This window comes from Osmerus mordax, chromosome 25 (assembly GCF_038355195.1).
Source record: "Osmerus mordax isolate fOsmMor3 chromosome 25, fOsmMor3.pri, whole genome shotgun sequence".
Lineage (NCBI taxonomy): Eukaryota > Metazoa > Chordata > Actinopteri > Osmeriformes > Osmeridae > Osmerus > Osmerus mordax.
The window spans coordinates 6519104-6534525 of record NC_090074.1 but is presented as its reverse complement, the minus strand read 5'-3'; the positions used below and the strand labels follow the sequence as shown (position 1 = coordinate 6534525).

The window sequence follows — 15422 nt, the reverse complement described above, 5'->3', positions numbered from 1 at the left end:
GAGTCTGGTCACCCAGGAGCTGGAGAGAGGCAACTTGGCTCTGAGGCTGAGAGACTACAGAAGGTCAGATAGAGGAGGGGACGTCTGTCAGGTCATCGTAGTGTGGGTTTGTGGTCCAGGGAGGGTCATTGTTCTATAGGTAAAGAACATAATTATGAACATCTTTACATTAACTATGACGACACAGTCTCTCTGCATGTACAAATACAATTATACTTTCAAATGTAAGTAGGAGTTGGAGCATTAGAGGTGGTTAGCTGGTTATGCTGCCCATTCTAACCACTCTATACTCTAAGCTTGTATATATCTACAGTGTTTGATAAGAGAGGCTCACTTAGCAGTGGTGCATAGTGAAGAACATGTTGAAAAAAACATGCAACTCATAGCGCCATAGATTACACGGATGTATGTTGATGTAGGACCATTAACATACAGCAGCTGCATCTCATAGAGCATCCTTGTTTTCAACAAATCTGGTTACTGACACTACCATGTTATTCATCATCAATGTTTAAGATAAACTCACACAGTATATAACTGAAGTGTTCTATTATAATGATGTTTTAACTTTCTATTTTATGTCCTTCTACACAACTTCAATAGCTGGTGAGTAATTTCATATATCTGTTTTATGACCTACAACATCATGGGTTAAGAATGTACCAATATATTTCAGACTTTGAAGATAACACTGCTAATGTTTTCTTTTAAATTTCATGGTGCCATTATTTCAATATCTGAAAACCCTCCCTTCATGGTCAAACCTGTGAGCAGAGATACACTCACAGTATTATTCAGATGTATCCCATAATAAGTTGTGCTGCTAAGCTGCACTTGAACCTGCTCCCTGGTACAACACCACATAGAGAAGGACCCTAATAAGGAGAGGATGAATACAATGTGTTATAAACTCTCACATTTAAGATATTTTGGCAAAGAAAGTATGCATCTAGGCTGTCCTCTAACATGTATTAAAACATACTATCATGTTTTGATCAGTTTAGAGGAAACTTTGATGTAGCTGTAGTTTGATGAACAGAGTGTATTAACCTGTATAAGAATGGCCAGGTGATAGAGGGGAGGGGCTATGAGGGCAGAGTGAGTCTGGTCACCCAGGAGCTGGAGAGAGGCAACTTGTCTCTGAGGCTGAGAGACTACAGAAGGACAGATAGAGGAGGGGACATCTGTCAGGTCATCTATGTGTGGGTTTGTGGTCCAGGGAGGGTCATTGTTCTATAGGTAAAGAACATAATTATGAACATCTTTACATTAACTATGACGACACAGTCTCTCTGCATGTACAAATACAATTATACTTTCAAATGTAAGAAGGAGTTGGAGCATTAGAGGTGGTTAGCTGGTTATAATGCCCATTCTAACCACTCTATACTCTAAGCTTGTATATACAGTATCTACAGTGTTTGATAAGAGAGGCTCACTTAGCAGTGGTGCATATTGAAGAACATGTTGAAAAAAACATGCAACTCATAGCGCCATAGATTACACGGATGTATGTTGATGTAGGACCATTAACATACAGCAGCTGCATCTCATAGAGAATCCTTGTTTTCAACAAATCTGGTTACTGACACTACCATGTTATTCATCATCAATGTTTAAGATAAACTCACACGGTATATAACTGAAGTGTTCTATTATAATTATGTTTTAACTTTCTATTTTATGTCCTTCTACACAACTTCAATAGTTGGTGAGTAATTTCATATATCTGTTATATGACATACAACATCATGGGTTAAGAATGTACCAATATATTTCAGACTTTGAAGATAACACTGCTATTGTTTTCTTTTAAATTTCATGGTGCCATTATTTCAATATCTGAAAACCCTCCCTTCATGGTCAAACCTGTGAGCAGAGATACACTCACAGTATTATTCAGATGTATCCCATAATAAGTTGTGCTGCTAAGCTGCACTTGAACCTGCTCCCTGTTACAACACCACATAGAGAAGGACCCTAATGAGGAGAGGATGAATACAATGTGTTATAAACTCTCACATTTAAGATATTTTGGCAAAGAAAGTATGCATCTAGGCTGTCCTCTAACATGTATTAAAACATACTATCATGTTCTGATCAGTTTAGAGGAAACTTTGATCAAGCTGTAGTTTGATGGACAGAGTGTATTAACCTGTATAAGAATGGCCAGGTGATAGAGGGGAGGGGCTATGAGGGCAGAGTGAGTCTGGTCACCCAGGAGCTGGAGAGAGGCAACTTGTCTCTGAGGCTGAGAGACTACAGAAGGTCAGACAGAGGAGGGGACATTTGTCAGGTCATCTACATGTGGGTGTATGATCCAGGGAGGGTCATTGTTCTGAAGGTAAATAACATAATTATGAACATCTCTACATTAACTATGACGACACAGTCTCTTTTTTTACACTTATCTCGTTAAGCTGCCTATTCCAACCTCTCTATACTCTCAGCTTGTTTAAATCCACAGTGTTTGAACAGACAGGCTCACACCACTTAGCAGTGATACATATTAGTGAAGAATGTGTTGAACTAACATGACACTCCATAGCTGACACTGATGTCACAACCATGCTAGTGGGAGGTGACAAAGAGTCAGACAAGTTGTGGGAATGAGGGCATCAAAAGTATTTATTAAACTAAAGGAACTTAAAAGTCAATGTGGTAATCAAGGGAATCAGTACTGTATGGAGTGGATTTGTCAATGTGGGCATGTGTAGGGTGGTGTAAGGTGTAAACCAGGATTAAGGGTTACCAAAAACAATGATCAATGTTGTGATGAAGGAGAGAGATCTCCTGGAGAGGTCCAGCTTATATAGGTGAAGCACAGATGTTCCCCATCAGTGATCATGGCTCCTCCCCCTGCCTGCCATCCTGCAACTGAAACAAACACAGAAACAGCAGACAGGGAGAGGAGACCGTAACACTGATACATGTTGATGCTGATGACTGTTAACATAGAGCATTTGCATATCAGAGAAGCATTATATCCTTACTCTCTGTCCATCTGGTTACTGACATCATCATGTTATTCATCATCATTGATTAACAACAACACACACTGATATGTTCTGTTGCGATGATGTTTTAACTTTTTGTTCTCTATCCTTCAACACAGCTTTAAATGGTGAGTACATTTCCTTGTTTCATGTCATATGACAAAGTTTGGTTTAGACTTCCAAGATGACACTGCTACCGTTTTCTTTTATATTTCATGGTGCCATTGTTTAAATATCCCCCAAACACGTAGCTTTAGTTCACAAGTTCAGTAATCACACCATAGATTGATTAGATAGCTTTTATTGAAGCAGGGCTGGTAGCAGAGCCAGGCCTGGTGCTGATGGAGGCCGGAAGCAAAGCCGGGCCTGGGGTCTGGCTATGGACTCGGGGTGTGGTGGAGAGTCCTTAAGGGTCACGGCCGAGCAGCAGCTCGATCGGATCCCCAAAAGGAACAGACTCACCTAGCGGGCTGCAGCGAGGCTGATGCCAGCCTGAGTGTGGTGAAGGTCAGGGAGGTTGGTCCTGACGTACGAGCGGTATGCCTGGGAGGACCAGCGACCCAGGAGCTGGATGGTGTGGTCGGCCACGCTTTGGCTGGAAGCCGAGGAGGCCGCACCGATCCTGAAAGAATGTGCTGAGTAAAGAGAAGGGTCGTTACCTGATTTGGCGGAGATGATGGTGGAACCAGAAACGTGAGGCGACCTGATTCTGTGGTGAATAGTGGGCTGGAGGGGAGGGCATGACTTCCTGCTTTGGAAAGAACCAGGTTATGCAGAGACTCATAGGGGCTGAGGGGAGAGTTGAGGCAGAAGAGGAAGATGGGAACGGCTGGCCCGCTTTGATTTGCTGCGTTTCAGGGTGAAGATGAGCGTGTCTGGGGAGTTTAGCGTGATGTCGGAGATGCATGGGTGAGCAGAGGGGTCAAAGGTGGAGGAGGTGGAAGTCAATTCTGAGCACCTAAGGAAGCTGAAGGCCAGGAGGAACATGGCCTCTAGGGTGGAATCGGTGGAAGGGGAGGAGTAGCCAGTGCGCAGTGTGTGTATGCAGGCGGCTAGCAGGTCGGCAGTGAGGGGGAGCCGTGCAGAGGGAGAGCGGGGATCTAGGCGCTTAAGGCCTTTCATAAGGAGGGAGGTCTGACTGTGGGAGATGGCTGTGCAGGGGGAACTGGAGAGCAACTTGCAAAAGAAGTTGATGCCACTGAGGTACACGTGGATGGTGGAAGTGCGAATGGAGAGGTGCGTGTGAGCGTAGGAGATGAAGCTGGTGATGGAAAGGAGGTCGAATGAGGGGAAGGTGGTGAGCAGTGCGGAAGGACTTGAAGCACTTCCAGGCTGTCCAGTAGGTGGAGAGTGTACGGGGGGACAGACCTTGGAGGATGGCATCTTGGGTGTGGAGGTGAAGGTCGTGGAGGGGTGCCGTCGTGGGAAGATGGTACAGGAATCAGTGTGGTAGAGGCTGGTAGCAGAGCCAAGCCCGATGCAGTGTTGTAGAGGCTGGTAGCAGAGCCAAGCCCGATGCAGTGTTGTAGAGGCTGGTAGCAGAGCCAAGCCTGTTGTGGTTTGTGGAGGCTGGTAGCAGAGCCAAGCCTGTTGTGGTGTGGGGGCCTTGCGCCAGTGGAGATGAAGGGGGGCCGATAGTGAGGAAGTCGTCCAGGAGATGGAGGAGGACAGGACTTCTGGACTCGTTGAAGAGGATCAAGCGGAGTGCTTCAAGAAACGGTCGAAGATGCACGGTCTGCTTTTGCATCCAATGCCAGGCAGACGGCAAGCAGTTTGAGTGCTGCCAGTGAACCCCAAGGCAACCCAGCAAGGTGGGCGGACGGGAGGGCCTCGAACGCGGTCCCAAGGCCCGCAGGGTCGAGGGAGCGAGAGCGGGTCCTGCCGCAGAAGGAGCATGCATGGAGGCTCCGGCAGGCAAGGAGAGACAAGGAGCAGCCATCGAAATCGTTACGGACCACCAGGGTCGGGGCCCGCGGGGCCGGACGGGAGGGGCTGCAGGGAGGGGCAGGGAAAGGAGGGCCGGAGGAGGCGAAAGGGGGCCAGGTGGGATCCAGGACCGGACACCCCAGGACCGGACAGGAAGGAGAGCGACGGCAGGGCGGACAGCGAAACCCGACAACAGAGGAGGACAGGGCCACGACAACGATGCGGGGGGCAGCAACCCGGGACGGGAGGAGAAGGACGGCCAGGTCCACGTAATGACCCGGGGGGCCGTGGGCAGAGCGAAAGCAGGGGCGACAGGGCCCCAACAGGGAAGGCAGCAGCCGGGGCGGGCAGGATGGCCAGAGCGGGGCCACCCGCAGGAGGGAAGGCACAGGGCAGGGGGAGAGGGGCGCAGCCCGGAGGAGGCAGGGGCAGGAACAGGGCCGGGGGCGGAGCTGGAGGCGTTGAACGCCGCCAACGGCAGGAAGGTCGGCGAAGGCAGCAGCCGGGGCAGGAGAACGGGGGGCGTGGGCAAAGCAAGAGGCAGGAACCCGCCAGGAGCGGCCCAGTGCCCGGCAGCGGGAGGCGGGGCAGGAGCGGGCAGGGCACCAACGGAAAGGGCAGCGGCCGGAACGGGCGGGCGGACCGGACCGGAGCCACCCAGGAGGACAGCGGCCCGGAGGAAGAGAGACAGTGGAAGGCCAGGAGGCAGGAGCAAGCAGGGGGAGGCGCCGTAGCCAGCATGAAGGCGGAGACAGGAGGGGGCGGGAAGTCCGGAGCAGAGCCGTCCAGCAGGAAGCGTTCCAGAGGGAGGGAGACACGGGGGAAGGCCCGGAAGCAGAGGGGGCCACGGGGCGGACAGGGCGAGGCGCCGGGGCCAGCGTGAAGGCAGGGGGCGGGCAGGGGCCTGACAGGGGGACGTCCGGAGTGGAGCCACCTTCAGGGGAAAAAGCACAGGACAAGGTTAGGGGGGTGCGGCCCGTACTAGGCGGGCCGGAGCACGCAGGGGCAGGTGCGGGGCAGGGAGGCAGCAGAGAGCCCATGGAGGCCGCGGCCGCCAGGGGTGAGGAACAGAATCCTGGGCCAGCACAGACGGACGCCGAAACCCAGGAGCGATGCCCAGAGCGATCCCAGGTAGAAGGCCCGGGGGGCGGAGACTGCGGGGGACGTCCAGGCCGACGCACGGGACCGGAAGGCGGAGCCGTCGGACCCAGGGAAGCCGAGGAGCCCGGAGCAGCACCGCTCGAGGAGCAGCCGGGGGCCAGAGGGCGCGGCCAGAACGCCACGGGCGGGACCGCCTCTCCAGCCGGGAAGGGAACTCGTCATGGGACGGGCGGAGGTCCAGGAGGTCCATCCCCACCGTGGAAGACGAGGCCGGGAAGTGAACAGCCTGAGCCGGGAGACGGGGAGAGCAGGACGGGGAGAGCAGGACAGGCGGAGCGGGAGCAGCAGACGCGAGCAGCAGGCGGCTGGCGGGCAGACAGGCGGGCAGACAGACGGGCGGGCGGGCAGGCAGACAGGCAGGGCGACGAGGTCACAATGGTGTGAGGAGGATGGGGGTGTGGGTAAAACTGATGTGGGTTCCAGAGTGCAGACAGTCTGGCTAAGCAGGCCCTCAGGGAGGAGGGGGGTGAGGTGATGGTGTCTATCAGTAAGGCAGAGGCTGAGGCCCTGATATGGACAGAGGTAGTCTGGTCTGGAGATGGCAGAGAGAATGTGATGGAGGGAGGACAGGCAGACACCTGTACAGGGTTCACGAGTTCAGTAATCACACCATAGATTGAATAGATAGCTTTTATTGAAGCAGGGCTGGTAGCAGAGCCGGGGGCGTGGGATTGGCACAGTATGACAGGACAGCCAGGTAGAGGGACAGGAAGGGACCAGGAACTCTGTGTTGTCCATCATAGGAGACCGATGTCCACTGGGCGACTAAGTCAAATGTAGGCAGACTGTCATAGACTGATGTCCACTTGGCGACTGAGTCCAACGTTGGCAGACCGGCGACCAGGCAGAGGTTGACAGCTCAACCCCCCACACCACAGGGGGGGTGGAGGAGGACAGAGAGAAGAAAGCAGGATTAGACAATGCAAAGGAACACATAACAGTTACATTGACAGTAAGGGTGAGGTCCCCACTGGTCAAGTGTTAACTAATGCAGCAGATCAGCAGACAGCCTAGACACCAAGACAGCGCCGGCCCCCCTAGGTAGGAACAGGAAGTCTGTTCCAGACAAGATCAACTCTAAATAACAACACACTTTCCCCCGTCGTATTCAACTAGTGACACAAGTAACAAACCAGGGGCCTGTTGCACAAAAGTAGAATTAAGACATCCGGGATAAATGACTCAGCTGAGCTCAATGAAGCCAAAACATGTGCGTCCAGGCTTAATTGGTTGCACAAAGACCAAGCCAGGATGAGCAGACACGGATTCATTAAGCCAGGTGAAACCAATCCTGGATAGGTGCGCGCTCACGGCTCACTCAAATAGACCCCGCCACAGATCACAGATTAACTGATTTACCATGGCAACTAGAGCCGCGTACTTTTCCCCGTCGGAAGCACAAATCCTCATGGAGGCATACGAGGAGGTAAAAGATATAATTAAGAAGAAAGGCAACACCGCCACAGTGATAAAGCAAAGAGAAAAAGCGTGGCAAAGTATTGCAGACCGCCTGAATGCGTAAGTAGTGCACAATTACATACTCACCGCTCCGCTGAAACATCACAATTACAATTCAAATATTTAATTCACATCTCCAAAAATGCAGTTGTACTGTAATTATGAAACGGTTAAATTTTTTATTGAAATGCACTGCAGATATGAGTGAAATTGTGTAAAGTAACTCCATCACACTGTATAAAGCTATGATAAATTCTTTGATATTTTTACTGAAAACAAGACAAAAATACCAAGTAATTGTTTGCAGTGTGACTCCATTAAATATGTGTGTGTGTGTGTGTAGATTAAACATGAACGGGCCAAAACGGACATGGCAGCAGGTCAAAATCAAATACAAGAACATTCTGCAGAATGGTATGGTCCCTGACTAATATTTAACAAAGCACAAGCATATATTGTACCCAGAAGGTGCCTGCTCACACATTGTCTGTACTGTTTTAGCAGTGAAAAAGAATACCCACAGACAAGGCACGGGTGGTGGGTCACCAAAGGCTGACCTTACCCCAGCAGAGGACATGGCCTTGGAGCTAAATAAAGGCAGGCCCGTCTTAGAGGGGATCCCTGGGGGGAAAGAGACGAGCATAGGTTCCTCCCAAGATGCCACCCGCTTCATTCAAGGTATGTCCTTCCATCTCTACATGGGATACAACCACATTCATATTGAATCAATTTGGACTGTCTGACTTTGGTTTACCTATTGCCTTGCAGTGTCTGGCAGCACTGTGTTCCTGTTAGAGCCACCAGCACAAGCACCAGACGATGCTGATCCAGTGAGTACTCCATCAAAGGCATACTGTAGGCCTGGCATGTCTTGTCTACTAGCTTCAATATGAATCCGATTAAATGTGATAGGGTGAAGGCCCCAGTGCAGCAGCAACAGCACATGATGGAGACGATGATGAGGAGGAGACCATCTCTCTGGATTCCAGAAGGCATGAGGTATCATGTTAAGACTGTGAAAGTACTATTTACTCTACAATGGTGAGGAGTCCTCATCAAAATCAAAAAATCTAATTTCTTTTACAGGACCCAGATGCTATACAGTGGGAAAACCAGCCTGGCAACATAGTGCGTATTAATAAAAGGACACCACATCCTGCCAAATTCCAGCTGCGCTAATTGTATTGTGTTCACAGAGCTCACAAGCTATCAGAAAGTTGTATGGCAACCACCTCCGGCGCCAAATAGAACTGGCAGACATAGACATTCAGTACAAGAAGAAAAAGATGGAAAATCTTGCACTGGAGTCCGAAATAAAAAAGAGGACAATTAGGAAACTGGACCTTGAAATAAAAAAACTTGAGAGGGAGGTGAGATATGCCTTCAATGTACACTGTATGCTAACTGTAACACAAATGTATTAATCATTATTTTTCTTTCCTCCCCCAGCTCCAAGAAGATGACACAGCTGAAAATAAAAATTAGGTATATTCTCGTAAAGTCAAGTGAGCCATGACATATGAGCTCTTATTGTGAGCACACAGGACGGTGGCATCTTTCTAAGGTTTTTTTTATTTTCCCAGCAATCAGTACAACCAAGTCATCGTTATAAGGCATCGCCCTCTTTTGCCCACCCCCCCAGCACCAGGTGTGGCCACTAGCCTATATGAAGGCCCAAAATTGTGTGTTCCTTTCTGCTCTGACAATGGCATGCCCATTCGTGCGAGATGTGGTGGATGAAGAAGCACTTGTGCTGAGGAGAGCCTTCAGGCGAGAAAGGGTCTTCAGGGACCGGTTGGACCCACTGGCCTTCCCTGATGACCATCTATATGAAAGATACAGGTTTTCTGCAGATGGCATCAGGTATCTATGCAGACTACTGGGTCCCAGGATTAAGCACCGCACTGCACGGAGCCATGCACTGAGTGTGGAGCAAATGGTTTGTGTGGCCTTGCGCTTTTTTGCTAGTGGAGCCTTCCTGTACTCAGTGGGGGATGCAGAACAGCTGAACAAGGCCACAATTTGCCGCACAATAAGGAGTGTGTGTCTGGCTATCAAAGCATTAGCAGATGTCTTCATCTCCTTCCCTGGCCACAGAAGACTCTGTGACATCAAAGAGGAGTTCTATAGGATTGCAGGTAAGAGGATCTACAAATTACAGGACAACTGTTAACACATAGTAGGATACTCATTACTTTGTGTGACAGGTTTCCCCAATGTCATTGGTGCAGTGGACTGCACACACATAAGGATAAAAGCCCCCTCAGGTGCCCATGAGGCCGATTTTGTGAATAGGAAATCCTTTCACAGCATTAATGTTCAGGTGAACATAACTTTTTGATATTGTCCATTGACGAACACTCTGCATTGCCAGTGATGTGCATTGATTGGTGTAATATTCCTCATCTTATGATTTCAGATGGTCTGCAATGCTGACTGTGTGATCAGCAATGTTGTGGCAAAATGGCCTGGCTCAGTCCATGACTCCAGAATCTTTCGGGCCTCTGAAATCTATCAGTGCCTATCACAAGGTAAGCCACACAACCCCTATTTATAACCATCATGGCTGTGTCAAGAATATCACTGTGTTTATGAGGTAGTAATGATGAGATTTTGTGTTGACAGGTGAATTCTCTGGTGTGTTGCTGGGAGACAGGGGGTATGGCTGCCAGCCTTTTCTCCTGACACCTTTCACAGACCCCCAGGAAGCACAGCAGGCCTACAACCATGCCCATGCCAGGACCAGGGCCAGAGTTGAAATGACCTTTGGCCTCCTGAAGGCACGCTTTCACTGCCTTCACAAATTAAGGGTCAGCCCTGTTAGGGCATGTGATATTACTGTGGCTTGTGCTGTCCTCCACAATGTGGCCTGCCTGAGGAAGGAGAGGGCCCCCAGAGTGCCACCAGCCATGGACTGGGACAATCCGGCAATCTTCCCTGATGACGACAGTGGTCGGCTGCTGAGGGACCAATATGTGTTGAATTATTTTAGTTAGTATGTGTGCTTTCAATTTTGGTTAAATATGTCCTGCGGTGGCAGAGGAATTTGGGTTTTTTTGGGTTCGTTTTTTTACGAATTTGGCCTCTTATGATGTTTGTGCGGTATACTGTGTGTAATACAAGGCTGCAGGGAGGCTACTGCATCCATTCATTTGTCTGTTCAGTTGATGTGTATGGATTTGTCCTGCATTTATTTTAGTGTGCAGACATGCAGGGTGTGTTATATACAGACCTTTGAATGTGTATGTATCATTTTGTATAATATGCTTGGATTCTGTGCTTTCCATCTTGTAGAGTCACTGTGACTTCAGTTTCGAAAGGAGCTGATGGTTTACCTGCTTTGTTTTGTCCTTATTCAATAAAGGAACATAATGTTACACATTGTGTTTTTATATTCATATGGAATGTGTATTTGTTTATATGACAGAGTACTAGGGCCACACTGAAGAAAAAGGATAAAGTCATAAATTTATGAGGCTGGTTCTTTCTGCAGAAAAGCTACATATTGTTTTTACAGTTTTGATACTTATGACAATGTGATACTTAATATTCTGGCACATCAGCATGTCTTTGTTTATGAAACCATACTGAAGTACAATTTCACGAAATGCCCCACATCTGTCATTTTAACAACTGTCCTCCTTTAAAACAACTGGTTACAATATTATGACTTGTGTTTTTTTCCCCTCTGTGGCCCTAATATTCTATCATTTTATATATAGCCTTATAGTCTATGGGAAACTGTAAATTATCTAATGATAGCAACATCATCTAAAAATCATTTTTTATCCAAAATCATTGAAATTAATGATCACAAACGTTTAAATAATGACAGTGGGTCTAGTTATATGTGATAACAATGTATAGTGAGCAGTGAAATAACTATTGGTTTCCATTTGTGGTGACTGCTGACTGACATTAGGGATGAGATTAAATAGATCCTGGAATTTAGCCTGGTCTGGAGCAGGCTAGCTCCACAGAATAAATCTCCATGGTAATTTATACCATAACATATCCTCCTGCCCCCTATCCATCTTTAGTGCAACCGGATTACGGATCAATTGAGCCAGGATCACCAAGATATCCTGGCTTAATCCCTTATCCTAGTTTTGTGCAACAGGCCCCAGGTCAGGTTCTCTTTATTTGTCATTTCCAGTTGCATAATACACACAGACACACACTTCATCAGCCATAACACTGACTAAACAGAATGATTTTTAATCTAGCTTTGAATAGTAAAACAGGTAAAACACTAAGGATGGAATAACTCTAAGTAAAAAATTCATCTAATCTAAAGAAAAATCTCAAATTGTTTTCATTTTAATCAATTTACTTAAACTGACATATGACGTGTTACCTGGTGGATCTGGGAAAGTAGTTAGGGAAAGCGGTTAATGCTGTGGTCTCTTTTAAATGAGTCATGTAGGCAGTGATGTAAGTTCCTAGCAGGAAGTTAGATCAGCGAGACCCTGAATGTGGCACGGTAGGCGACGTTGTGCGTTGTGGAATATAACTGGGAGCAGACTTTTGGATTTGCATGATGTTGTGTTCGAAGTTGAACCATTGAAGTGCTACTACTGTATTTTGATCTGTATCTGGTTGGGTAAATCTTCTTTTCACAAGTTCAATAAGCGATTGAATGATATGCTTTTATTAAAATAGGGCTGGTAGCAGAGCCAAGCCTGATGCAGGTTGGTGGAGGCTGGTAGCAGAGCCAGGCCTGGGGTCCTGAGAGGACGAGAGTGTGTTTACTGGGATGTGCAGAATGAATGATGATGATGAGGTGAAGGGTGCATGCATAGTTACCAGGCATTGAACTCGGGGTGTGGCAGAGAGTCCTAGTGGGTCACTGCCGAGCAGCAGCTCAAGCAGATCCCCAAAAGGAACAGACTCACCTAGCGGGCTGCAGCGAGGCTGATGCCAGCCTGAGTGTGGTGAAGGTCAGGGAGGTTGGTCCTGACGTACGAGCGGTATGCCTGGGAGGACCAGCGACCCAGGAGCTGGATGGTGTGGTCGGCCACGCTTTGGCTGGAAGCCGAGGAGGCCGCACCGATCCTGAAAGAATGTGCTGAGTAAAGCGAAGGGTCGTTACCTGATTTGGCGGAGATGATGGTGGAACCAGAAACGTGAGGCGACCTGATTCTGTGGTGAATTGTGGGCTGGAGGGGAGGGCATGAATTCCTGACTTGGAAAGAACCAGGTTATGCAGAGACTCATAGGGGCTGAGGGGAGAGTTGAGGAGGAAGATGGGAACGGCTGGCCCGCTTTGATTTGTTTTGCTGCGTTTCAGGGTGAAGATGAGTGTGTCTGGGGAGTGTAGCGTGATGTCGGAGATGCATGGGTGAGCAGAGGGGTCAAAGGTGGAGGAGGTGGAAGTAAATTCTGAGCACCTAAGGAAGCTGAAGGCCAGGAGGAACATGGCCTCTAGGGTGGAATCGGTGGAAGGGGAGGAGTAGCCAGTGCGCAGTGTGTGTATGCAGGCGGCTAGCAGGTCGGCAGTGAGGGGGAGCCGTGCGGAAGGAGAGCGGGGATCTAGGCGCTTAAGGCCTTTCATAAGGAGGGAGGTCTGACTGTGGGAGATGGCTGTGCAGGGGGAACCGGAGAGCAACTTGCAAAAGAAGTTGATGCCACTAAGGTACACGTGGAAGGTGAAAGTGCGGATGGAGAAGTGCGTGTGAGCGTAGGAAATGAAGCTGGTGATGGAAAGGAGGTCGAATGAGGGGAAGGTGGTGAGCAGTGTGGAAGGACTTGAAGCACTTCCAGGCTGTCCAGTAGGTTGAGAGTGTACGGGGGGACAGACCTTGGAGGATGGCATCTTGGGTGTGGAGGTGAAGGTCGTGGAGGGGTGCCGTCATGGGAAGGTTGTACAGGAAAACGGAGGGACCGGAGTGGGAAGGGGGTCCGCCTCTGGGGCCAAGCATCTGAATTTGTGGAGGGAGAGACGGGAGAGGGAGTCAGCAATGGTTTTGTGGTGACCGGGGATGTGAGCGGCTCTGATGATGAACTGATGTGTGACTGAAAGCCAAGTGAGGCGGCGGATGAAGGGCATGGCGGTGATGGAGTCTGATCGGCCTTTATTGATCCAGGAGACGACGGCAGTGTTATCGGAGTGGATGAGGATGGATTGGCTTGACCATTCGTGGCCCCAGAGGAGGGCGGCGATGATGATGATGGGGTAGACCTTGTGAAGTGCGGATGAGCGGGTCAGTGAGGGAGAAGGGCAGGAAGGGAACTTGGAAGGCCATGGGGAAAAGAACCAGCAGCCGTTGTAGTAGCAGCCGAAACCAGAGGAGGGGGAATCATCCGCCCCTTCTGCAGCAGGATGGGGCGGCCCCGGCGGTCGGTGCCCGCAGGGCCGGACAGGAGGGGAAGCGGGGTGATGGGGTGGGGAGGGGCAGGGGGGCGGGAGGAGGCGAAAGCGGGCGGGGGGCCAGGCTCAGGGGCCGGGCGGGCCGCGACCGTGCACTCCAGGGACGGGTGGGAAGGAGCGCCACACAGGGAGCAGGGTGCGGTGCGGACCGGGCAGCCAAAACACCACAATAGATTTCATTGTCCAGCGAGCCCCAGTAGGTGGCCTCATTGAATTGCTGGAGCCGCCCCGCGGCCTCGGATGAGAACCGGACATGATACGTGTAAAACCCTGGAGCCCCCGAACCGTAGGGCGAGCTGCAGGATGAGGGAGACATAGTCGTCCAGCTCCGCCCGACGACGTCCCGGAACAGGGAGAACGCGTAAGAGAACTCGGCTGCCGTGAGCTCCTGTCGCCGGGCGGGTTCAGGGTGGTGGAGCAGGACGGGGCCACAGGACCCGACGATGGTGCGGGGGGCAGAGACCTGGGATGGGAGGAGGTCGGCCAGGTCCACGTAATCACCCTGGAGGATGGCTGGAGGGAGGGAGACACGGGGGAAGGTCTGGAGGCAGAGGGGGCCTCGGGGCGGGCAGGGGGAGGCGCCGTTGCCAGCGTAAAGGTGGAGGCAGGGGCGGGCAGGGTCCCGATAGGAAGGGCAGCAGCCGGGGCGGGCATTATGTCCATGAACGGAGACACCTGCAGGAGGGAAGGCACAGGGCAAGGTTAGAGGGGCGCAGCCCGGAGGAGGCAGGGCCAGACCAGAGCAAGCAGGGGCAGGGCCAGGTGCAGGGCAGAGAGCCGGCAGAGAGCCCATGGAGGCAATGAACGCTGCGGAACAGGAAGCGGAGCCGTGGGACCCAGGGAGGCGGAGGAGCCCGGAGCAGCACCACACGGGGAGCGACCGGGGGTCTCGGGGACGCAGCCAGAACGCCGGGGACGGGACCGCCTTTCCAGCTGGGAGGGGAACTCGTCGTCTGACAGGAACAGGTCCAGAACGTCCGTTCCTCAGTAGACGTCAGGGCCGGGAGGCGATCTGCGGGAGCCAGGAGACGAGGCGAAGAGCCGACGAGTTGAAACAGCAACGGGAGCAGCAGACATGCAAACACGCAGCAGAGAAGACAGCGAGGCAGCGAGATGTACGCACGCCAAACAATAACATGCTAGCACAAGGACCAGAGGAACGGAAGAGACTTCATGCAGAACTCGTAATTGAAATCGGGGAGTTGGGTTCGGTCGCATTCCTCCGTGCTTTAACTGGGCTGATGCGTATCAGTTGATTGGAGTGAAGGAGGAGTCTTGGTGCGCTATCTTCCTCCCGAACTTCAGTTGATCTAACTCCATTAAAACATACTATCATGTTCTGATCAGTTTAGAAGGAACTTTGATCTAGCTGTAGTTTGATGGACGGAGTGTATTAACCTGTATAAGAATGGCCAGGTGATAGAGGGGAGGGGCTATGAGGGCAGAGTGAGTCTGGTCACCCAGGAGCTGGAGAGAGGCAACGTGTCTCTGAGGCTGAGAGACTACAGAAG

General features: G+C 50.6%; 1 protein-coding gene and 1 pseudogene across 3 annotated transcripts; one reads left to right on the top strand and one right to left on the bottom strand.

Annotated features, from left to right (window-relative positions):
- Positions 1–3776: 3776 nt before the first annotated feature.
- Positions 3777–4425, bottom strand: LOC136933336 (uncharacterized; annotated as a pseudogene).
- Positions 4426–7226: 2801 nt separating this feature from the next.
- Positions 7227–10941, top strand: LOC136933755 (putative nuclease HARBI1). Of its 3 annotated transcripts, XM_067229273.1 has the most exons (13): positions 7227–7601; positions 7885–7955; positions 8043–8219; positions 8310–8371; positions 8454–8540; positions 8628–8669; positions 8738–8911; positions 8991–9013; positions 9360–9404; positions 9510–9679; positions 9749–9864; positions 9961–10072; positions 10167–10941. In XM_067229273.1, exons 1-13 carry the CDS (start codon positions 7444–7446, stop codon positions 10535–10537), a joined length of 1608 nt encoding a protein of 535 aa, XP_067085374.1. In that variant the 5' UTR covers positions 7227–7443; the 3' UTR covers positions 10538–10941. The 3 variants fall into 3 exon arrangements, with proteins under 3 accessions (XP_067085374.1, XP_067085373.1, XP_067085372.1); XM_067229272.1 differs by having other exon boundaries at positions 9360–9679; positions 9773–9864; XM_067229271.1 differs by having other exon boundaries at positions 9360–9679.
- Positions 10942–15422: the final 4481 nt, after the last annotated feature.